The 25207-nt window shown below is 34.1% G+C and overlaps 1 protein-coding gene across 9 annotated transcripts in view; it reads right to left on the minus strand.

Annotated features, from left to right (window-relative positions):
- Nucleotides 1-25207, minus strand: part of DMD (dystrophin) — a 978823-nt gene that overhangs the window by 522103 nt on the left and 431513 nt on the right. For all 9 annotated transcript variants that reach the window (XM_066314017.1, XM_066314023.1, XM_066314021.1 and 6 more), the window contains one exon: nt 18024-18174. In XM_066314017.1, coding sequence (XP_066170114.1) covers nt 18024-18174 — 151 coding nt within the window. The remainder of the gene's footprint in view (nt 1-18023; nt 18175-25207) is intronic.

Here is a 25207-nt window from a genome sequence, read left to right on the forward strand (position 1 = left end):
GACCTTTTAAGTGGTAGTCATCATTCTTACTCTCAAGTTTCCTGGCAACTGAGTATCTGAGCTCCATTAAACCAAAGATGCTCCAGGAACTGTATTACACTTTACTCTTTTTTTTGGCTCTCTAAATAGATACCTAATGATAAACATTGTCTGAAGGGAACAGGGATTTTCTTGTTTTTTATTTCCATTAAGGTCAATAGTTCACTACTTTGATCACTCCAGACCTCCCCTATGAGTCTGTAAGACAAATTAAAATCAAGGCTGTGAAAAAAGAAAAAAAGAGAAAGGAAAACAAAACCCATATCCATCCTGTTTTTAAAACTTTAAATTCATTGAAGATGATAGAATAGAAATACACGAAGACTAGCTTCTACCATCAGTATTTTTGTCAAAGTCCTGCTTCGCTCAGTCCTGATAATTTGAAACTCTAACACAAGACACGGAGACACACTGACCAAAAATATTTCCTTTATAGATGGCTGCTATGAATATTGCAAAAGAGTTCCTGAAACTTTTGCAAAAAAAACCTCCCAAAAGGGCCTGACTTATTTCCTCCAAAACAAACTCCTTGATCCAAGACTGCAAAGTACCAGTCATGTTAGAAATAAAGAAAGGAGAATAAAGAGAATAAAGAAAGGAGAATAAAGAAAGACAAGATGAAAAAGCAAATCTGACAATGGAGTTACTGAAAGTTCACTTTAGAGATGCACTTTCTTACCATGTCATTACCATATTTCAAAATCACCTGTTCCTTTCCATTTAGTCTTGCTTTTATGAAAACCTATGGTTTTAAATTAGTTTTACTACAACTCAGCATTACTGTATAACTAGAAAGTTATTTTAAGAAAGATAAACAATAAATGCAATGTTGATTGACAAATCCCTCATTTTTGTTTAGGAAAAAAATCTGAGTTCTACATTTTATCTTATAAGCTTTTCTTGATAGCCCATGTGTCTCTTACACTGGAAGAGACTATATTTGATAAACTGACCATAACAGTAATTTATGGATGTACACGGATGAGTTGCAGTGACAGATGACAGTTCATATTTTACTTTTGGCGCCTCACTTCACACCATTTAAATACTTTGACGTTCAGGGGTAGGACACAGTGGTAGGACCAAGTCTCTCAAAACTCCAGTCATCCAGTGTAGGATAGATTGTGGAGATCACATCACTAGATAATTTTCTGTTAGACAGAAATAGGATGTCTTGACATCTCATTTATGAGTGCATATGCAGAAACCTTATAAAAGAAGGCCTGGGTAGAAGGAACATACAAAATAAAATATGAATGTTAAGACCCACATACATACATACATACATACATACATACATACATACATACACACAAACATACATATATACATACATATATATTTCCTGTACATACAACCATAATAACTCAGAAATCTACTATGAAGTAGAACTCTATTAAGTAGAATGGTACAGTCCGTACATAGCAACCAGCAACCAAACATAGAAACAAAAAAGTAGGCATGCTGAGACTTTACAGCAGCTGCAAAGGACAGCCCAATAATTTTGATGGCTTTTGCAACTGTCCAGAGATTTTTCTGCTTGTACTATCTCAGTTGAACTAACATTTACTTCAAGCTCAGCTGCTTTGGGTTTTATTAGGGAGTGCATTTAATTCAAAATACAAGTTGTCTTTCTTAGATTTTCCCAGTTATGAGAGATTTTAGTTGCTTCTTGATCTGGACTACAAGTTCCACAGATGCCATTTTACTGCTACAAGGGAAAAAAATAGTGCATTCTTTGATCCTTCCTGAAAGGTGCAGTGTCATAACTTTCAGAAATTTTCTAATTATGTGCATGCTGAAACACACAAAAATAATAGGAAAAGGTTAAACATTTGAACATAACATATTGTTATACTTTAAGAAATTATTTCCATATCTTCATCGTGTTTCTGAACTGTCTTGGCCCTTAGCCTTTATTTCTGGCCTCTTCCACCATATTTTCTGCTTGGTTTGGAGCCACATGATTTTGAGTCACATCTGAATATGTTTCCTACCCATATTGTGTATATCTTGCACAGCTTTTGCTTCCAATAGAGCCTTGTAAAATTTCTTCAAAGAATGATTTATGCAAGGTAGAAATAGTGCGACATTCACATGTGAAAATTATACTACAGTATTGTTCTCCCAGGAGCCATAAACAGAGCAGAGTCCAGTTTGTGCTATGGAAAAAGAACTATGAAGCTCACTGGGACCTTTAATCACAATATGCTGGCTCTGAATTGAAGATCCATTTTCTATCATGTCCCATTGGACTAAGAAAAATCTGTTTGTTTATGGAAGTTAATTTTAAACTTTTAGCAGATAAAAAAGGGATACTGGAGGTGCTGCCCAGCTTTCAATCAAGCTTGACCTTATTCAAGAAAATAAATGTGCATTGTTGTGCAGTGTTTTCAAATCATTTTTTCAAAAACCATAGGTAATATTAAATATTTTTTCTGTGTCCTAAGAACGTTAGGAAATACTCTTACAAAATTAGGAATAATTTTATTCTACACAGTCATCTGTGGACATAAAAATGTAAAATAAATTCTCATCTGGTCATATTTTTCCATCAGTGGCTTCAGCTTCAGATCTGCACTGGTAAAGTCACTTAATTGCAAGAGAAAAGCAGTGAAGCCACTAGAAACCTCATTTTTTATCAATGATTTTATTTAAACAGGATAAGAGTCAAGAAATCTGACAAAATACCACTCACATTGTCACTCCATTTATCAGAGAGGTCATTGAGATTTTACCAATGAAAAAAAATGAGATGGTATAAAACACAGTAAAGAATCTCTAAGCTTTCTGTGTGGCTTTTTGACCTTTGAGTAAGACTTGAATTAAAAAGTTCTGGAGCTAGATTATACTCAAATCGGGACATCTGTTGACTATAGACAACAGGCCAACAGGATAAGAGAAAATATTATAGATTTCTGGATTTTCCCCATATGTTTTTCTTTTGATTATGACGATTGGACTATTTTTATATACTCAATATAATATGGCATCTGATTTCTGACTCAAACTAGGACTGCAAGCATTGGAGGGCTGGAAATATGGAATGGAGAGGAACAGTTTCCCTTTTCTGACAGAAGGACATTCTGACTGATACAGGTCATAGTTCTGAATGACTTTAATGATAATGGCAATATAATAGGAATAATGTTAGTTTAAATCATGGTTATAGCTGAAGAGGTGCTTTGGAAATAATTCCATGCAGAAAAGGAATACTCTTGAGCTGTGTTACAACCTCATATTCATCCAAATACAGTATTTTATGCAGAAATATGTATGTTAGTTACTCCTTGTTAAACCGTAATTGGTGCTTTCCCTGACCTGTCATTCATCAAAACCAGATATAATAGATTTATATATTCAGTTGTATGTGTGGAAATCACTGGTATATGTCCTCATGTCAGACAGCTGAGATCTGAATTTCTCACTGGTATAATAAAAGCTGTGAAAGACTAAATTTATTAGAATGCAAGGGTCACTTGCCTTGGCTTTACTTTGTTGCACAAAACCTGTTGCATGTAAAACCTGTCTTACACAGACCAATGGCTAGCAAGGGACTTGAATTTCAATTTCTAATAATTTGATGTTTTGGTTTGCTACTTCTTATACTCTCTTTAGTTTTTTTTCTATATAAAGTACTTAAATATCTAAGAAAACTTAACAGAAGTCAGAAAAAAAAAGGTAGAAAAATTTTAGAGATCTTAAAAAGATATTAAAAAACAGAGATACTTAAATCCAAAGACCTTAAAAACTATACAGTAACTGTGCAAATAGAACCCTGAAATCCATGCAGTAGTGGAACAATGATAGATTCGAGAGGAATTGAGTTAACTACAGAAAAACAGAAATAGTCAAAAGCGAGGATAGTCAAAATTTCAGATTTCATACTTACACTTGAAACTTATATTTTAATGCTTTAAAATCAGGTGGTGGGGGGGTGTGTGTTATTTTTAGAACTTTTAGCAATTTGATGCCAGAATGGGGAAAAAATTACTTGGTCTGTTGTTATATTACTTCATCACTTGCTTAATGTGCCTAATTATGATGAAGCTATCCTGATATGACAGTCCAGTAATACTCAAAATAATTACCTAGCCCTGTTTATATAGTTTCTAAATTTGTACTGTCTTCATGAGATCAAGCACATCTAAAACGATTAATTCATCCTTATGATAAATTGTCTCTGAGGTCATGAGTATTCAACAGATTTTAAATCAATATTATATAATAGCTGCTGATATTAACTTTAAAAGTAATTGCATCCCAGTTGAAGTACTACTGACAGCATTATGAATAAAAAGACAATGTAATTTAAAACTAAATAAACCAGCTTAATTGGGATTCTAAAATTCAAAAAAAATTTCAATAGTTCTCTTGCACTACTACAGAAAATAATGCCAAGACTAAACTGTAAAATGGTCAGCATTGAGGTTATTGTGAACAATTCTGTCAGGAATGCATAATAAGATGGGGTGCTGTAAGTTCTTCTATAAAATTAATTTTTATTTGAAATACAACTTCGAAAAACTTCCATAGGAAAACAGAAAATTCCTAATATGCTACATTTTAACAGATGCTTTATTTTCTGCATCGGTTATTACTCATAAGGACCCTTCAAAGACATGACAAAATTTTTTACCATATTCTGATCTTTTAGAAAGAGAATTTAAAGTTATATTCTAAGCTTCTCTCTATGTTATTTCATGTTTGCATGGTGTTATTTTGTTTTTGGAGGTACGTTACATTTTATACAATTTTAAGACATAAGTAAGAAATATGGAATATTATTTGCATACATGCCTTTTACAAATATTCTAATCATAAATGAACTTCAGAAATTGGTGCATATCCCATTTGTATTATAACATAGTTCAAAAATATATTTTTAATCATACTAAACATAATTTCATTTGCTATCTTTCCATTAATTGCAGAATAATTTCCATTAATTGCAGAAACTCAGCTTATACACTCACACTAACTTTACTAAGTTTATCCTTTTCTTTTCTCCTGCTGCCATGTGCTCAAAATAATAATTTCTACTGCCAGAAAGTGCATGCTTTTTTCAGATACCAATATAAGAATCAAGTAGACTAGGCTGCTTTTAAAAATTTGAAAATTAGCCATACAGCCATGAGATAATTACAATTCATTAAAGTGATTTTTATTCCTAAATATTATTCTTTCCTCAATCACTCTCAGTATTATTGCAAATAATCCAGCCATATAGGCAGGAGACAAAATATATTGTAATTCTCTCTGTCAAAATAGAAGATGTATGTAATTTTTCCTAATTAGGATGATTGGATTAAGAACAAAAGTTGTATTCAAAGACTGTATTCTGAAAATGCACTTAGGTTACCCCAAGGGTTGTGTTTGAAAACATCTTGTCTTTAAAACGCATAAAGTCTGTTGAGACATCACCAGAAATAAATCAACTAGAAAATAATCAAATATAAATCTAGTCAAAGCATTCAGTATTATAACTAGATTATTTATATGAATGAAATAAAAGGAAAATATTTGCTCTTTGAAATAACTTATCTGGGGAAATGAGGGTACAGCAATGTTCCTACTTTTTCCTTATTGCTGCAACATGCTTACAATCCCATCTAAGTCCAGACTGATGGTTCAGTATCACAATAACTTTGTTAATTTAAAATTCTTAATGTTGTTCTTTGTTTCTCAAAACTCACATTGACAGGAATTTGTTTTGCTTTGCTTGCTTTTTTTTAAATTAAACATTGCTTTCATGTTGACTGGTCTCCAAGGATTTCAGGAAATCTGCTGGAGCCCAAGAGAAGTCAAAATCCCTAAGCAATCTGATTTTAAGTTGTATTAAGGGGAAAAAAGTAAATCATCCTTGCATTCTTAAAGAAATTGAAGACTAAGAGATAGTCTCTAGTGATAGAGAGCTATAAGTCTGTTAGCAAGCAAAGAGAAAATAAAGCAGCACACACATCAGTTCAACTGAAAGTACAGTCTACCTCTAGGAAAAAAGAATGCAAACCCTGCTCAAAGTCTTGAGCACTCGTATAATGAAAAAAAAAAAAAAATACACCAAAACATCAAAAAATATCCTACAACAATTTTGAAAAAGAAGTGGAAGCAAGAGAATTGTGGACAGAAGAAAGTGGTAAAGAATCAGCTATGCCTGGAGTTTTCATTGTGACACAGACAAAGGAAATAGTAAAATTCTTTGAAGGCATATAAAGAAATAAGAAGTTTACGATTACTCTGTGTTTTTCTCAAATATAGCTGTTACCTAAATTCTGTACCTATAGTACCAACACGTTTTAAAAGATGGACATAGTCAGGAACATCATGTCATCTGCAAAATCGTTAAGTTTAGCCATACACTAAATAATATTGAAAAATGTGTTAATTTCTTTGTAAATGTAATTAAAGGGTCTATGAATATGTGAAAACAAAGAAAAAAAAAAAAACAACAAAAAAAAAAACCCAAAAAAACCACCCCCCCTGCAAAAAAACTGAATTAAAAAAAAGAACAAAAACAAACCAACCAACCAACAAAACCCCAATATGGTAAAACCTAATTCCACTTTTAGCTTTATAATTTAAAAAAAGACTGGAATTCTATAACAGAAAAACACAATGACCAAGATGTTGTGGCATTTCAAATATAAATGAAGCACAAATATACATGAAAATCCATTACCTTTCAGTTTAATAAGAAACATTTATCTATTAAAATGTACTATGTCATTGAACTGTGTACTAGGCTTCAGGTATTCTAGCAAAACAAGAAAATACACTGTGATGTATATATGTGTACATATGTGCACATATATGTATATAATACACTGTGAGAACCATCAGTCATGCCCTGACAGCCTTGAAATATTTCCTAACTGAATCAGCCCACATGGAATGGCACCATTTTTGCTGGAGTTCTGGAAAAAAATTCCAAATGTTTTGGAAATTCCAGTAATAACTGATCCGAGGAAGGAAGTTTTGCAGACGACTAAATATTGTTATTATATTTGAGATGGCTGAAATAACGATATGACTCCAATCTTCTTGGAGGGCATATAGCAACATTTATTAGAAACCTTTTTTATACACCCTTCCCATACAATTGGACATGATTAGTCATTCAGGCAAATACCTCTTCGTAAATATCTTTGCAAGTAAAATTGCCAAAGTAGCAGGTGCAAAGATTAGAAATTGTTTGGAATGTCTTCTCCCAGCTCCTCCAGAACAATGCCTGGGAAAGTTGATCTGACTTGTTTTCCCACAGGCTCTGCTGCTGCCTAATGCCTAAAAATTTCTCTTTGACCAGGCAGTCAGCATCCACAACTAAAGCCCATCATCTCACGACCCTGTGAACAGGAGTCTTGAGTGAGTCTCTGAGATCTCCTTGTGGGCTGCAGCACATCTGAGTGGGATGCCTCCTGGACCTCCAGAGCCCTCAAGTCTGCAACACTCAGAAAACCACGGCTGATGCTGAGGCCTTGGCTGGAATCCCCTCATGCACATCTACTCCTCGATGTGCAACCCATGCCTGTTCAGCAATGAGGGGATTTGACCTCAGTATTTCACTGAAATTGAGGGGAATTATCTTTATACATATATATAATTTTACACCTCTCTTGATGTGAAGGCATGTGAATTGATTTTGCTATGAATATTTTTATTGTGAATCTGTAATTAGGTCATTGCCTAATTTAATTGTAATTAGGTCATTTTCCCTATTTGATATTTGCTGATTAATAATTTAGGCTTTTCAAATGGTTAAATTTCCTATGTTCCAAAAGCATGAGGTACTGCAGCAAAAAAATATCAAGTCACCAGAATTAATTGTTAGATGGCTTTTCTATTAGTACTTTTAAAACAAAACAGATGCTGTTGGAGTTATTAAATTTCTTTCCCTTCTAAAACAAATAAACACAAAGATAATAAGTTTATCAGCCTAATTCCACTGACTTTGTATTTTGCCTTGTTTATGGAAAGATTGCAGAATCATCAGCCTTGTGTAACAGGAACCACCGCTGAAGGTAAAGCTAAAAAAGAGGTATTGAAGTGGAATAATGATAGTAAATATAGAAAATACCAGAAGAGGCCTTATTTGAGGCAGCATCACAATGATGTTCCCAGAAGCATGAGTTCCTCTGAGTCTCTAAATCCTGTAACACTCAGAAGTAACATAAGTACTAACAAAAGACTCAAAAGAAAAATGATGGTCATCATAAATGATATTGGTGTGTCTTCCAAAAATCAAAACAGTACATGAGTATAACACAACCTATGGGTTCAAATATGTTAGAGTGCCTCCTCAAACTGGAGTATGCAGTTTAAATTGCAAAACCATTTAACCTAATCACAGTAAGCATTTTCAGTCTATTCCTTACCTCTGTTCTGTATTGATCCCAAATGCAAAGTTTGGCTTTGAGATCTTGAGAGAAAACCCAGCTAAAACTAAGGCCTCACATCAACAGACTGTGCAATTACAAAGAAAAACTCCTTGCATTGAAGCCTTTATAGTCTTATAGAAAACACTACAGTACTTGGTCTTACTGGAGCAGTTCCTGAGATCTACTTTACTCTTGAACAACATCTACCAAATGCTCATTCACTCAGAGCAGATGTTAATGTGTGCTAAGAATTCTGTTAGATTTCTTGACAAAAAGCTCTCTAAAATAGTTTAGGTGAATTTAGAAAGAATCTCACTCTCTGGAAAGTTTAAACAAAATCAGATTGTTTTGCAAGGTTTTTGGTTGGGTTTTTTGTTGTTATTGTTTTGCGTTTTTTTATCATTGAAGGCACAAGCAAAAAGTCTTAAATACATTAACAACATTTTTTTTTTCTTAAAGGAATCAATTTTCTAATAACAGAACCTATTAATAAAATAACTAATAACAGAACATAAAACACCTATTACCAAGTAATCCCATTAAACGAAAATATTTACATAGAGTGTACATAACAGATCTTTTCCAATTCAGCTGTTCAAAACAACTGTTAAAGGAAGAATGTCTTGTGCAAGGAAGAATTTAAGACAACTGTAGTGACTCAATCATGGAACACAGGATGAGTTCAATGAGAGATAAATAGCCAGATAATGTAGCAACAAAAGAACCCCACACAAAAGAAACCCAGTAGTGGTCATTAATACGTTCTTCCCACTAAGAGTGAAGGAAGAACCACCTTCTCCTGCTATGGAAGGCAATAGAACATTATCAAATAACGTAAAATAAATAAATAAAGCTGATCACCTAATCTATATAAAATAACTGGCACCTATTTCTAGGTTTCAGTAGAATAAAACTTGTATGAACTGTCTTACATAACACAGGTGAATAATAGTTTCCATTTCCACCACATTAATGGAAAATTAACATTCATAGAACTCTCTGCTCATCTTAGGACCCTGAAACTCAGAAATATTATTTTTCACATACCAAAACTGTTCCCTGAATATTTTAATTTTACTTCTAATACCAACCCAGTAGCAGGACCTTGCCTAGTTTGAGTACATCTTTATAAATCTTCTTTTAAACTACACTTCCACAGAAATGACAAATAATTGATTTTGACTCTCACCTTTTGGGAAGATATGGTGAGACACATAATATTGGGAAACTGAGAAATATTTGCCATTCTAATACAGTCATTGTGTATTGAAAAAGCTGTTCATAATATGTTCTCTCTAATTTCTTCTTTCCCTTCTAGCATTTTTGACAGGTGCATGCCTTACGTATGCCAAGGGTTTGCTGTCTTTATTAAAATAACAAACCAAAACAAAACTCAAGATGCCATTTTGAAATCAGCAAAATTCTGAGATATGTACATCTAAATTTTAATATAGTCAGAGGATGAATACAACAGTCCATTATACTCTTATTCCCATCAATGCATAAACTGGAATTTTGCCACACTCCACAATATATTATATATCCATCAATCATTCAATGAAAATCGAACCTTGTAAACATGTGGGGCAAAAGGACATATCTATTTATCCTTTTACCTAGAATTAGAGTAGAATAATTGCTTGAATTAAGAAGATATTCAGTAAATGCAAAATACTTACACCCATAAAATAAAAGTCTGGGGTTTTTTTTCTACAGTGGTCATAATTCCATTGCAAAAAGTCAAACAGATTTTAAATATTTTAAAAATTGTGTAGTTGATACAGTTCTTTTTGGTTTTTTTCTGTCATTGAAAGCCCAGGTTTTGAATTAGAAGCTACAGCATATCTGTATTGTGCTTATTTTTAGAAGACTGAGAAATACAATATTTGCTGTCCGCTGAAGTATAATAGAAAAGAAAAAAAGACTGAGATCAAAAAATGTCTCTCATAAATATCTAATGTTGTCCTGAACTTCTGCCATAATCTTCGCTAAAATGATATCACTTTTTCTTCAGTTCTTAATTTTAGAAACAAAATTAATTGCATACACGACTTGATGTGAGCAACAATGTAAGAAAACATTTCCTCCAGGAGCTTTAAATAGCATAAAAGAGAGAAATAGACTCTTTCTAAAATATTTTCTTACGAGTAAGTGTTGGTAATGAAGTATTTGATGACTCCTTAACACAACATGTCAAATAGCTTTAAAGAAAGTACTTTTCAGAAAACAATTACCGTTTTCTGGATTTTTAAATTTCGTATGATTGAGCTCTCTGAATTTTTGTTATCTTTTTGACAGTGAAAGGGAGATACTGATCCTTTGCTTTCTGCTCCACATAAACTCTGGGGTTTTCATAATGCAGATTTTTATAATGCAGAGTGGTTCTTTTAAAACAGTTTACTTTTTGAAGCAAAATAACATTAACCTACTGTCTTGTCCAGCCTGATTACTACAGGGCTTTACCTAATGGATTTAGAGGGTAATAAAAATCTGTATGTGATGGATAGAGTGTGCAAAATCTGTTGGGATGAAAGGTTCTAAATAAGATTATTAAAACTATCCATGAAAGGTGTCCCATCAAGACCTAGTTGTACTAATTTATAGAATTAATATGTATAGAAAGTTATTCCCCAAGAGTCTTACCCACCCCTGACTGTTTTATTTAAGCATTTTTAATGGCCAGGCCTAGAGACTCCCAGGCTGACCAGTCATTATGATTCAAGTGTCATAAGTTATCTCCACATCTATGCATCAATACCCACAGATTTAATCATATGTCATAGTGATCTCTGACGCAATAGAAGATGTACTTTTGGAAACTTATGGAAGCAAACCAGATAAATTTTTTGTGAGGCAAAAGAGCCAATATCACTCACCTTCAAAGTCATCATTCATTTAATCACTCATTTCCCGAAACTTCCAAGATATAGTCAGATTAACTACTCTATACCATGACAAAAGCATGATGTCCAGATTAGCCCTGACACCAAGATAAATTCATTATTATTAAAAAAAAATGTGAATCCTTCATTTCCTTTATTTTTTATACAAAGACCAAAAAAATTCTTGTGAAATAGGTATAGACCTCGATCTCTTTCCCAGATCCCTATGTGCTAGCAATCACATGAACTTGTGAGGATAAATTGCCCTAAACAGTAAGGTAGTCATAGTCTGGTAGCACCAAGACTGAGCCAGTCCAAGAACATTGTTTTCTCCAAGAAAGAGGAAAAAAACTCAGCATTTATTCATTCTACTTATCTATAGAAATTATGCCACTCTACATCTGTGTGCTAGCAGCTATTTCAAAAATCTTCATAATGAAATGTTTGAAAAATGCATTCTAATTAATAACTAACAAGATTTAATTCAATTTTCAGAATAAACAGTGCCATGATTTACAATAAAACTGAAATATAAGCCACGAATTGTCACCTAATGGTGCAAGAGTAGGCAAAATCACACAAGCAACTTCAAAATTTATTATTTCCCATATCCTTCAGACATTTTAATGTCCTACTACCAGTGACAGTAAATTAATAATAAACTTTTAATAGGATACTGTAAATTAGGCATTGTGTGCAGTAAAGAAGAATAAAATAACAGATTTATTTGTGACGAAATACTTCTTACAGCTTGAAATAATAAAAAAATACTTCTACTACAAATTTGGAATAAACTATTTTGGTGTTTCCTCACTTCCATTACTAGCAGTAACAAAGGTAAGGAGTCTCTCAACAGTAAAAGTAAGGGTTTATATATATACAGAAATGAACTTGTAAAGATCAAATTATTATTTAATATTCTGCATAGCATAAGGAAGAAGCACAAACTACTTTACTAAGAATTAAGTGAAAATGAAGTCTTTCCACTGCTGATAGAACTTCAGTCAAGAAAGGCCCATATAGTTATTTTTGAGGTGAGCTCAAACCAGAAAAAGAAGGGGTTTGCTCAGTTAGGGCCCACATGCAGAGCTCACATGTCTTACTTGAAACATTTCTACTGAGACCTTACAAGACTGAAATCCCTGGGATGTCTCTGGACCTTTTCTTTCTTAGAGGCAGAAGCATTCTGCACTAAGGGGTGTTTGATAAGAGGGCAATACTCAGTAGAAAGAAAACCAGTGATCTCCTCTGAATAAATGACCCAGTCAATATGTAAGTAAGACCTGACAGTAGTCCTGTATGCTGGCAATCATCTTTATACCATTTTAGTGTCTAGTTCAGGATATTTAGTCAAAGTACTAATCTTTACTGTGTAAAACTGTAAGGAAAACATTTAAAAATAAAATAAAATAAAATAAAATAAAGTAAAATAAAATAAATAAAATAAAACAAAGAGTATCTAATCTCTTTTTGACATAATAGGAAGGGATAGAGTGTGGTTGGATAGGGACAGGCGGCTCGGAAGACATTCGGGTTGTAACGGGAAGGAAAGAACACTCCAACCCCCCTAAGATAAGCTATCACCATAGGAATGTAAGCCCCTACTAACATGTGCCAGTACTTTTCCATTCTTCCTTCTAACCCAGAAATGTAGCAATACCCCTCTGACGTAGTAAAGACCCCAGAGTATATAAACTGCATTTTTGAAATAATAAAAGCCTTTTGTAACCGTCTGCCACATTAGTGAATGCGTTTATTACTAGGCCCGGCGGTACCGGTAGAATGTACATGCCGTGCTGTCTGTTCTGAAGACCAAGCCTCCACAGTTGCTGAAAAGAAACAGCAACAATAGAGTGCCTCTTTGTATTTATAAAATATTAGGCAATTATACATTCCTGACAGATACATATCCTCCCAGACATGTCCTTGCAATATGAAGGACATTTTAGTATGTACTTTGATTTTTCTAATTAAATATTCTTCTAAAACAATGTTAAATTGGTTTATCAGTTATTCCAAATTCTGTATTTTCTCTCTCTTACACAGTCACTAGGCAATGATAGAAATCTCTTTTACCAGAGTATTCTGCTACAGTTTTACAAGTTTTCTGACAATATCTCTCACCACCAAAAAACATGAGTCAAAATTGAAGCAGGTGGAACGCAATTTAACTGTTTGAATCCAAACTGGAATAGGGAGATTTAGAAATTATTGGAATAACCTTTGTTACTCAGTAAAGCAGGAAATAAATGTAAAAATACAAAATCGAACATATGAAAGCCAAAATCATTATATATATGAAAGTATTTTTACAGTATTTATATTTGGGGGAAAGCAGAGCAAACTATCCACCCACTTACCACTGTCTTTTCATGGTAGAAAATACGTGGCCTTGAGCACTGAAACACTTTTTTTCTCCTCTCTACTCTGATTGCAGTTGTGCTCTATTCCAGAAAGAACTGTCTAAATTTGTTGGTTATTAAATCATCAACATCCATATAATCCAATTTAGATATAAAAGAGAGAAATTATTAGCATGACCATGACTTTCAGCACTGAAGCCTGGATTCTTGATCTCTTCTTACTTTAAACATCTACAAGGCAAAAATATGATGTTCCTGACAGCAGTCCTGGTGCAGCAGAAAAGAGGTCTGGAGAAGGATGAGTCATCCACAAGCCTTTTGCAGGCAGGGATAAGTACTCCAAAATGTAAATTCTGGACATTCAATGTAAGAACAGTTGGAGATCTGTAATTTACAGAGCAATTTCTACATCTAGGGTATCCGTAGAAGGCTGAGTATAAATAATGAGGCCCATCATATAATATTCAAGATCCTCTGAGACCTTGAAAAATAAACATGCCCTTGATATTTATGCCAATAAACATACAAACAAAAAAAACCCCAAAACTTTGAGAAATTAGTAATGATATAATAGGACTGTTTTTGAATCAATGAAATTATGAAAAATAAAGTACTCATCACTGAGCAGTCACAGTAAATGAACATCATGAATACAATGGAATTTCTTCAAAATTCAGACCCAGAAGTTCCTGATTTTGCTGTTGAAACTGCCCCACTTAAAGTAATAAAATGAAGCTAAAATTGCAACCCACAATTGGACACTAAATATAAACTATTGAGCAATTCTTAAAACCAATGCAAAGAAGAAATATTCAGAATTGTCAGTATTTTTAAAATAAAAAATAATATTTTTAAATTCTCAAGCAATGATTCAGGTATCTGAACTTCACAGCCCAGTTCTGAAACTGCTGTAGAATTCCTCATTTTGCAGCTTTTTAGCATGTATCTGTGACTCAACAATCCTCCTTAAATTCCAATTCTAATCCTTGCTTGCTTATTTGCTGTATATTACCCTAGTACTAGTTTCTAGTATAACATGGTGTTCTTGCTGGTTTGTTTTCTTTCTTTTTTCCCCTCATATGGAACAGAATGTAGATCAGGGCTGTGAGGCAGATCACAGGGAAGAAAATAAAATGACAATATTTAGACAGATGTCTGAAAATTCTCTTCTAGCATTCACCCATGGTAAGATGCAACCACTAACCACAGCACCTGAGCTACCTTGTTGATGATACAGATGGTATTTCAGTTTGGGTAATAGTGTGCTATTTTGAGAACTCATGCTCCAGAAAGAGAAATAAGCACAGGAAATAAGAGACAAGTTGTCTGGCTACCATGTGAAAGCAGATTAGAAAACTGTGGCTTTAGTGTACTGAACATGGCCCGATAGGGAAAATGACTGCAGCCTGTAAGAACAGAAGGAGATAAACATCAACGAGCAGATAAAACTGAACTACAGCTCAGTTCTGGCACCAAAATAAATAAACCAAGTGCAAATGCAGGTAGCTGAAGAAGTTACAGTTTCCGAGCATTAAGGAGTAAAGAGAGAGAAGAACCTCTCTGTCACAATAAAGAGAGAAAAAAACTCCTTTATTACTTTAAAGGCAGAGCTCGATACATTTCAAAGGGATTACATGATGTGCTATCTATGAAATGTCCTTTTTAATCTTGTGTCTCTTAATCATAAAATACATCAATTACAATTTCTTAAAAACTGAAATGTGGTATTTCCTCTCAGCACTATAAGTTCTGATCTCAGAAAGTCTAGTGAAAAATTCACAATAAGAATATTTAAGAGTTCATGACCCGAAGAGAAACTATTCTTAGATTTCATTCACATTATTTATAATGCATAATGTTGTTTAATACCATGCCATTATGCAGCAGAGGAACACACCTGCCCTCCCCAAATACACCTGAAAAATGTAATTACATTTTAACCTCTATTAACATAATCATCTAATCATTCTGTTGACTATTTCATTTTATATAAGCATTTGACTCTATGCATTTATTGAATATTAATGAACACGTTAATTTTTATTTTTCCAAAGTAGTCCTACTCAGAAATAGTATTACACATCTGAAGGTTTTGTATATTTTTCTCTTTCTAGCTTCTTCTTGAGTGCCAGACTATTCACTTGCTTGTATAGCATTTTCAAACAAATCCTGTTAATTCTGAATATGGTTCACTAAGCAGCACGATCTCATTAATAAAACAAGTTGCTACTCTAGTAAATCAGAATGCTCAGCTGTTTTAACTGTTTCCCTAATGGAAATTCTAATGATCTCTTCAGTCAGCTTCACAGAAGCCTAACATTTTTGAAACAAGACCCAGCAAAATAAAGAAGCAATGAAAAGAATGGAAACAGAGCAACTTCAGACAGCATTCTGTCACAAATAAATGTTAACTAACATTGGATCTGCATTCTTGAGGTTAGTTGGAATATTTTTGCATCACTTGAATTTTCATTAGAAAGGTACTTTTGTCTGTTGTACTGAACTAAACAGAATTTGTAAGTGACAAATTTATGAGTTCATAGTATTTCTAACACAAGACAGAAGGGAAGAAAGAAAAAGCTTGATGGATGGCAAAAAAGAAAGTAACACTCTGCAAACATATATTCAAAATGTTCTCATATGTTGCATAAGAAAATAATAAATGGATAACAAATGGGAAGGAGGCTAAGTCAAAGAGAAATGTAAAACAGAAGTCTTTTGCACAGAAATGTAAGTTTCTGCAGAACAAGACATTATCTCAAGGCCCTTTAGTGAGATGTTCAGTTTAGGATGAATCTCTTTCTTAATGATGATAAGAAAATAATGCTTCTAATCTGCTGAGACTTGGAAATGTGCTACACATCCAGTGCATTTGTAATATCTATAATACAACTTACCTTCATCTGGGAACTCTCAAAAATCAACGTAGGTTGATTTCCCTCCAAGGGAAAATGCTGATTTAGCAAGGGTTTAGAAAAAAGATTTTTTTTTTTTTTTTTTTTTTAAAAAACCTCATCCGAACCTCAAGGATCCAAGAATAGTGCCAAGAAAGCAAAGAAGAATGGGTAAGACTTTGTAACACTTGTGACTACCTAGGTACACATCTTACTTTAATAGTATATATGTTTTTCAAATAAGAGAAAGGGAGTTGAAGTTTCAGAGAACACACATTAGCTCTACTGCCTTTTACATATGCAGCAAAAAGCATCTTTAATTCCTTCATGACATTGTATTTTGTAAATTAGATCTTAGACACCTTTCTTCAGTATTTAAAGCATTGAAAGTAACACGAAGAAAAAAAATTGCTATTTTAACTGCTTCAGCTTAGTGTGTTACTTAACATTTGTATTTTTTTGATACTTGCACCACACATTTTTGTTTCCTTTTCAGTTCAGCAGTTTTACAATTAATAAATAACAATGTAAATCATTAAAAAGTTGACTTGAAATATTAAAATTCAAACAACATGATTTATTTTTTGTAACTGTAGTCCAAGCAGTAGGTTAGTGTTGCAATAAAAAAAAAACCCTCTGGCTTTAATGTTAGACAGACCTAACTTCTTTCAACCTGAATTCAAGTAGTTCAATCCAGCAATTCAAATGTACAAGTGCCAATTACTTCAACAGCACTTTTTTCTTATGCTTGAGTAGTAATTTATAACATGAATCCAGAGTTTGGTCAAGTTATTCAGCTGAAACTATCTATTGCCAAAACATCAGTTTGGAAATAATTCTTCATACACATTACCATTTGAATCACAAAAGAGGGAAATGAAATAAACTACCAAGAAAGTAGAGTTATTATTTTCCTTATGATGCTCAAAGAGCTTGCAAGATGAAAAGCATACAAATTGGAACTGGACACATAGCAACTAAGTGGCTATTCTGTCACACTGCATTTCACAAATAAAAGCATCCTCCAGGTTCTTTGATTAAAACATGAAACAATCTAAATAAGCAATACTTGCAAGACATCATTCACGGAACATCTCTTGTACAGCTCAGTGGCTAATCACTTTTCTTCCACAAGAATTAAAAAGTAAGTCTGATACTCCTGCTGGTCATAAATACCAAATAGAAATTTACCAGCACTTTCATTAAAGACCAAAGAAATATGTAACTGTAAAAGTACCACAATATACCGTGTCATCCCATATATTATTTTTGTTTAAAAATGCATCTTACAACAAGCTAGTGAAAATTCTTTAGTTAAACAGAACTACAGGCACATCTGAACAAAATTGTTACTGCCCACTGAAGACTAGAAATCCTCCTTAAATCAGCTGCAAAACTATACAGATTACCCAGACCTGCATTTTTCTGAAACCCTACAGAAAAACAGGATACAGGCTAATCAAATCATACCTGGATAAATTGTTTGGTTTTCACAAGTCCCACGTCTCCAGCCTCTATCTGTGCTCTTGACAGCTTCTCTTCAGTTTCAGTTAGCCAATGATTAAATCTCTTCATGGCAGAATGAAAAATCTGCCACTTTTCCAAAGATTTGTCAAACCGTCTGCAAATATAAAAGAAGATGAAATAACAACCTATTTATTCTTTATTTATTGACTGCAGAAAAAAAAAAAAAGATAATAATGTTGGATGTCTTAGGTTAAAATCAGTATAATATTGATGGCATGATATATTAGCATTTATAACAGTTATGTAAAATGGCAATATGGCAGTGCTTCTGAAGTGAAATTATCACTAAGTAAATGCACCACAATCAGTGTTTTATCAATTTTAAAATTCTTTTCAAGAAAATGCAATGGTTTTTAAGTGAAATTCCACTTTCATTGTGCAAAGAAACTCTTTAACAAAACCTTTTTAACATGTTTCACTTTGAGTGTTTTATAATGACAACTATGCAAAAAGAAAAAAGTTCCGAAATAAAAGGATTATTTAAAAAAACTAAATATTTAAAAAACAGGGTTTTGAACAATAAACAAGCATGAAAAATATTACTACCATGTCTACAAATCTACAGTTCACTACAAAAATACCAGATAAGTACTTCCAGCACTTTGGGAAGATCTGACCTGTTTTTGTCTACAGTGTCTGATTGATCTCTACTTCAAGAACTGCTTGACTAGGCCATTGCCAACTACTAAAGAAATGAAATGGAGACTGATTATAGAACAGATTAAAAGGAGGGTTTGCACACAGACTACATCTTAAAAAATTCAGTTATCTTGTGTGTTAGATTGGTGTGGAAATGTAATCACTAATCACAGATTAGCCAGAATGATTTGTTAGACGATCATCATTAAATGTGCTACTGTTGTTTAGTTTAATAATCCTCCTTTACAGGATTATAATAGATTTTAGGGTGTACTTAAAGGATAAAAACAAAGATGCTCAATTATTTCTCTAGGAGATAATCTGGTTCTGTATGGGCAAACTATACAATTATTTGAATGTTAAGGAGTTTAATTCACCAAACAAAATGACATTACTATGAGAGAATACAGATAATCTTTTCCGTTTTACTGATGATTTTTCATTTTTAAAAAGAAAATACAAGCAGACTATTGACCTGATTAAATATTGTAGTCACTCATCTAACTTATTTTTTAAAATTACTGTAACAATTTATTATGGTTATCACATTTTATTGTTCAAAATTAGTCAAACCATAATTGAAATGCACATTATAACAGGTTTTTTGTTTTTTTTTTTTTTTTTTTTTTTGGTTTGGTGGGGGGTTTTTTTTGTTTTCAGGTTTTTTGTTTGTTGGTTTTGGGGTTTTTTTTTGGGGGGGGGGTTGTTGTTGTTTGGTTTGGGGTTTTTTGTTTTGTTTTGAGGTTTTGTTTTTGTGGGGTTTTTTGTTTGTTTTGTTTTTAACTAAACTCTAACTCTAACTTGCTCAGTTTACAAGGAAAAATTAATTTTACTTAAAAAAAAACCACATAGAAAATAAAATTAAAATTCCATTTCTTTTGGTCCATAATCACAGAATCATCTCTCATTTCAGAAACTACAATAAAACATCTTTCTTCCTTTTCCTCACAAAGCAAAATTACTCTTCTCAGCATGGGAAGCTTATCAGAAGCTTAAATGTAAAAAATTCAGTTTAGGTTGATATCAGTATCATTGAATTTGCATTCCAGAAACTGCAAACCGAATATCCCATCACTCTACATTCTTCCTCCCTCCTTTGCTCTGGGAAATAACTGTTGTACAAAACAACAACAAAAAAGTTGCAACGAGAAGATATGCATTTTTAAAGCTTAAAAGTTTCCAGTGCTTATTGCTCATGTCTAAAAAAGACTTGTTACTATAAGTATAAACCAATATAAAACATTATTAAAAATCAGAGAGACTTTATCAACTGGCCAAGCGACTAAGATTCAAGGCTCTTGTAGTGATTAAATACTTAAATGCTGTTACAATGATAAGAGAAAATGTAATTTTTGCTGCAGTGGCAAGTGTGGGTCAATCTGAACATCATCAAGCAGCTTCCTGCTCTGGAAAATTATGGGACATCCCTCCTGAGTACACCTGAGTGAGAGTTTCCCTTGCTTTTTATTACATCTGCTTACACAGGATACTGCTCCCAATAATTTTTTAAACTCTAAAAACAAAGAGGCTTTTCTTTGCTTATTTGCTTGTTTTACCATGCACAATCCTGTTACCAGCTGCTCAGTTGAAAAAGGAGGGGCCTAATTAACTACCAACACTGAACAGTTAAATTGCTGAAGTCTTGGCACAGCAGAATGGAGAATAAATTTGTTAAGAGCAGCACTCTGAGGACTATGAAAACTCAGAATACCTCCGCCATAGGAATCCCCAAGCACACAATTTGGAGCAGAGGAAAATTAAAGGCCTTGTACACTCTTTTCTAGGGGATCCACCTTTGTTTGCCATCAGAGACAAGTCACTGAGCTAAAATACCTCACTGTAGCCATTCACTTGCATCTTCACCTGCTCAAACCCTTTCCCTGACAGGCACAAGACAAAACAGTGGCTTATAGGTGGCCACTAAAAGTGGATAGTGGGTGACTGTCTGAAATCTGGGCACTATTTCCTTCCTGATGTGCCCTTCTCTCTGGTTTTCTCAGCACATCCTCAAAGACAAGGTGCAAACAGACACCCTGAAGCCAAGCAGGAGGTTCTGGATGAGAATGCATGACTTGCACACATTAGAAAGCACATAAGCATTGTACATGAGCTCTGACACAATACGGCAGCTTTATTCCTCTAACTTGAGCATGTTTGGGTTTTCATATATGTGCTGACAGTCCAGCAGGGACCATGTTAAGCAGTGGCTTGAGGGCACAATTTCATTTTATCTTATTAGTACATAATGGATTTATTTTGCCTCTGGAGAGCAAGAAAGAAAAAAAGCAACCAAAGACAACTGCTGGGGCATATGCACAGCACAATTTACATTAAATCATAAAAGTGTTGGTCATTTCCTTCCTTCTTCTCTTCTGAACCCTTCGACCTGACCTTCTATAAGTAAAATGTAGTATTTTTGGTAGCATTGTACATGATATTGCTCAGAGATTTACAAATGCTCGTTTGGATGTACTGTCAGTAGAACTCTAAACTATATAATGGGATTGCAATTGATGTTCTATGTCACAAGACTGATGTTTTTAAGAAGCCATGCAAAGGTGAAAAGAAAGACCTTTGAAAACAAGAAAGACACAAACATAAGACAGGGTACAAAAGGCTATTGGTTTGTTGTTGCAAACCAAATCTTAATTTTGCATCTGTGTTTCAATTAATTTCTAGATATTTTGATAACATTCCTTGATAAACAATGAAATCCTCTTTTGTGATAGATTCTGGTTCAGCAAAACTTCACAATCACAAGAAAATGAATGCTATTATTTATGCAATTTCCTAAAAGACATTATTTATCTCATGGAAATAGTTATTGTAAGAAACAAGCATTTTATTTTTCATATTGGGAAAAACATTCTGCAACCTTCATTTCTAAACTGCTGCTTAATAAATAATGTATTGTAGGATTATGCTAATATTAACCCACAAATTTTGCAGTTTTGTCAGCTTGATTCAGCACAATTAGCACCTTGTAAAAAATACACAAAACATCAAAGTAGTATAAATAATTATGCATTAGAATGTGAGACCATTAACTTTACTATTTAAGGCCATTCTTACAGATAACAAAATAAGAAATCTGGTTTTTGTCAAGCAACTTCTACAATTAAATTGTTTGAAGAAAGAGCTAACCCATTTTCAGAGGTTTTGATGTTTTTATTTGACTTCACAGAATTCATGTGGGTTCTTAATTTATATTTAGTTTCTATATCCTCTCTGCATTTGGACTCAAAGTGATTATCTCATTTTAGACCCTGCTATAACTTGATCTTGATATCAAGTTTTGCTGTGGGTCAATTCTGGGACAACACTTAGCTCTACATATTCTGCTCACACCTTTGCAGCCTTTCACCCATAAGCTACCAAATAAATAATGGAATGCAACTAAAACAACCATAGAAATGACACCCATCAATTCAAAATTTAATTTCTCTCCTCTTCCCAGAAAGTAGGTCCTGCAGCATGACATAAATTAAAAACATTCTACATTAAAATTATATTATAAATATTTTGATATCTTGAATTGTATTGACTGTATTATTGTTCTTGCCCTAGTTACTGATATCATACCATTCAATGTCCATCTCTACCAAAGAAAATCACAACTAAATTGGCTAAAAAAAAAGCAAGGTCATGTCAGTCATTGTTGGGTTTTAGGCATTAAAAAATCAATTTCTATTATACATGAGAAAGCAATAAACTTAATAACCACTTACAATTAATAATTACACAGAAATTGTATTGAATTCTAATGGATGCTGTGCATCAATAGTTTAAATAGAAACACTCCATATAATTCATAAAACATACATTCTTCTTCTACAAAACATTCTTCATACATTCTTCTTCTAGGAACTAAAACTATTTATTAGGCATATGAACTTTGAAATTCTAATTCTTTATTTCCTACAAAGTTTTCCTTTATCAGAACAAAGATGCATTCATGTATTTTAGAGGTCTTTGTCTCAACCTGGATTGAGTGTATGTAACAACTTTTTCCTAGAGAAAATAAAGAAATGCTTGATTAAATGTGATCTAGGTGAGAGAGCAGCATATTTTACAACTCTCTTGTACATGAAAAATACCCATGCAATTGGTAATAAAACCACAAATTTAATAACTTTCTGAAGCGTAACCATCAAAAAAGGAAACTCCAAAGCAAAAATTTTACATGGAACAAACAGTGGCTCAATTTTATGGAAATCCAAACCAGTATTTCTGCCTGCATGTGAAGGTTATTATACACATTTCATCCTCACAAAGGTGACAGTACACACTGCACTTCCAGCCAGGATACTGCAGTGTGTCAGCATTACCCACCCTATGCTTGCATCCATCTGATAAAATTAAATATGAGTGAAAAATCACATTAACTTCTGACTGTCAGGTGATGTCCTCCTTTCCCAACCCCACGGGCTCTGACCTGCCTAAGGCCAGTTCTGATGTGGCACAGCAGTGTGAGACACAGCAGTGTCATCGGCCTTTTGTGAGAAATGACTGTGAGAAACCTCAGCTGGGCTTTCTGCTCAGGGCGTCAGTGCCATTTCTGAACTCAGACCTTGACCTAGGCTACTCTGTCAGTCTGTCCACAGCAGGCAGAGCCAGCTTTGCACTCCTCTTTCAGGTATTGTGAGAACTTTGGGAGAGGTCACTGCTTGCAGCCCCTTGCCCCAACCCCAAACATCCCTTCTGGAGCTCTCCAGAGCTGGAAGCCTCAAATGGCCTGTGTGCTGCTATTTACACAACACACTGAGCTGATGCCTTATGCTTTAGCTTTCATATTCTGTGCTGCCTAGGAGTGCAGTTCTGAGCCTTATATTATGTGTTAGTGAGCTCTCTTCACAGAGTAGGTCAACAAAACAAATCCTTTTCCTGCTGAAGATCAAGGACAACTTTCAGCCCTAAAGCACAAGCAATGGTGGACTGAAGAGAGAAAACAAGAAAGATGAGACCTCATAATCTGAACCTGTAATTGGACAATTAAACCCCGATATGCTAATGGACCAAAACTTACAAAAATGTAAGATCTCGTGACCAGTCAGCCATTTTGTGACCATTCTTAGTCCACCTTGGGTGTAGCCCTGGTCAGGCCCTGTCCTGCCCAAAAGGTGTATCCTAGAGGCCTTTCAATAAATACCTCCTTTATTCTCTAGCTCTGTCTGGTCTCTATTTCAGGTCAGATTTCCCAGGGCATCAGAGCAAATACTGTCCTTCAGTGTCCCAGTTCCTGCAACCACAGGATGGTGGCTGGAAGGTGGGGCAGCCAGAACAGACATATGTTCTGCTAAGGGGTGTTAGGCTGCCAGGACTGCCCAGCTATACCCACATCCCACTGATCAAGTGTCCATGAACTGCTGGAGCACACTGGACAGGCTCCTGGAGAGAGCCCCTCTTCAACCTGGGGTTCATCTGAACTAAATGCAGAGCACTCTTTGGTGTGAGACAGAGCACAGCACACAGCTGGTTCCAACCCAAACAAAACACTCATGAACAGATTCTAAGTCAATACCGGTAAAATCCAGCAGCCCTTTCTGCTTCCCAGGTTCTGCTGCAGTCCAGATCCCATCTGGGACAAGGCTCAATTACAGTTTCCACAGCCTGGACAGAGAGACAGGTGCAAGACCTAGATTTATAGAGAGCTGGAAAATCATATCCAGTTGGGGGACATCAGTTATCAGAAATTCCTCAAATTACCATCATAATTCATAAATAAGAAATTAATTTCAGTGAATTTGTGGCATAGAGCATAAGCACATGTAGTGCAAAATATATATTACAAGATGTCCTCTCAGTAGTCCCCTGTAATTACTATGAAGTGCCTAAATCCCATGATTTCCAATGACAGAGTTCTTAGTTCAACCTGTAATAACATGTTTTATCCTCCAAAATTGCCCTGTTCAATTTTATGTTTCCACTGCCTATCTTGAAATCCCCCTACAATGGTGGCTTTAGAGCAAGAAGAATAACAGAAAACGGATGATACCAGTTACTGCTGGCTGTTGACTCTCTGAGCCTGAAAGATGTTATTTATCCTGTTTAAGGTGTGGTAGATGTGTAAAGAAATATATATACTGGAAAATCAGATGTGCTCGTTTCACAGAAAATCATAGTAATAACAGAGCACTTAGCATTATCTTCTTAAAGTACTGATGCCTGTACTGGCACTAGGTATTTTTTTATCTTTTACAGCTTTTCAGTCAGTTAAAACCCTTTCTAATAAGTGTTAGGGTTTTGTTTGTTTGTTTGTTAGCTTGTGTTTGCAATAAAATTTCATTTAAAATCTCTTTTCCCTTTAATTTGGAAAATTCATTTGAGACATGAAACCTAGGTCCAAGTAACAGTTACTAGGTCTCATTGTAAGAGTAGCATATAGTAAACAGGTCTGGTTTTCTCTGAAACAAAAATGTTGATGACTTAAAGAATGGAAAAGCAGAGAAAACTGTATTGATAGAGGAAAGTGTTCATCATACAGCTAT

Source organism: Sylvia atricapilla, chromosome 2 (assembly GCF_009819655.1).
Source record: "Sylvia atricapilla isolate bSylAtr1 chromosome 2, bSylAtr1.pri, whole genome shotgun sequence".
Classification (NCBI taxonomy): Eukaryota; Metazoa; Chordata; class Aves; order Passeriformes; family Sylviidae; genus Sylvia; species Sylvia atricapilla.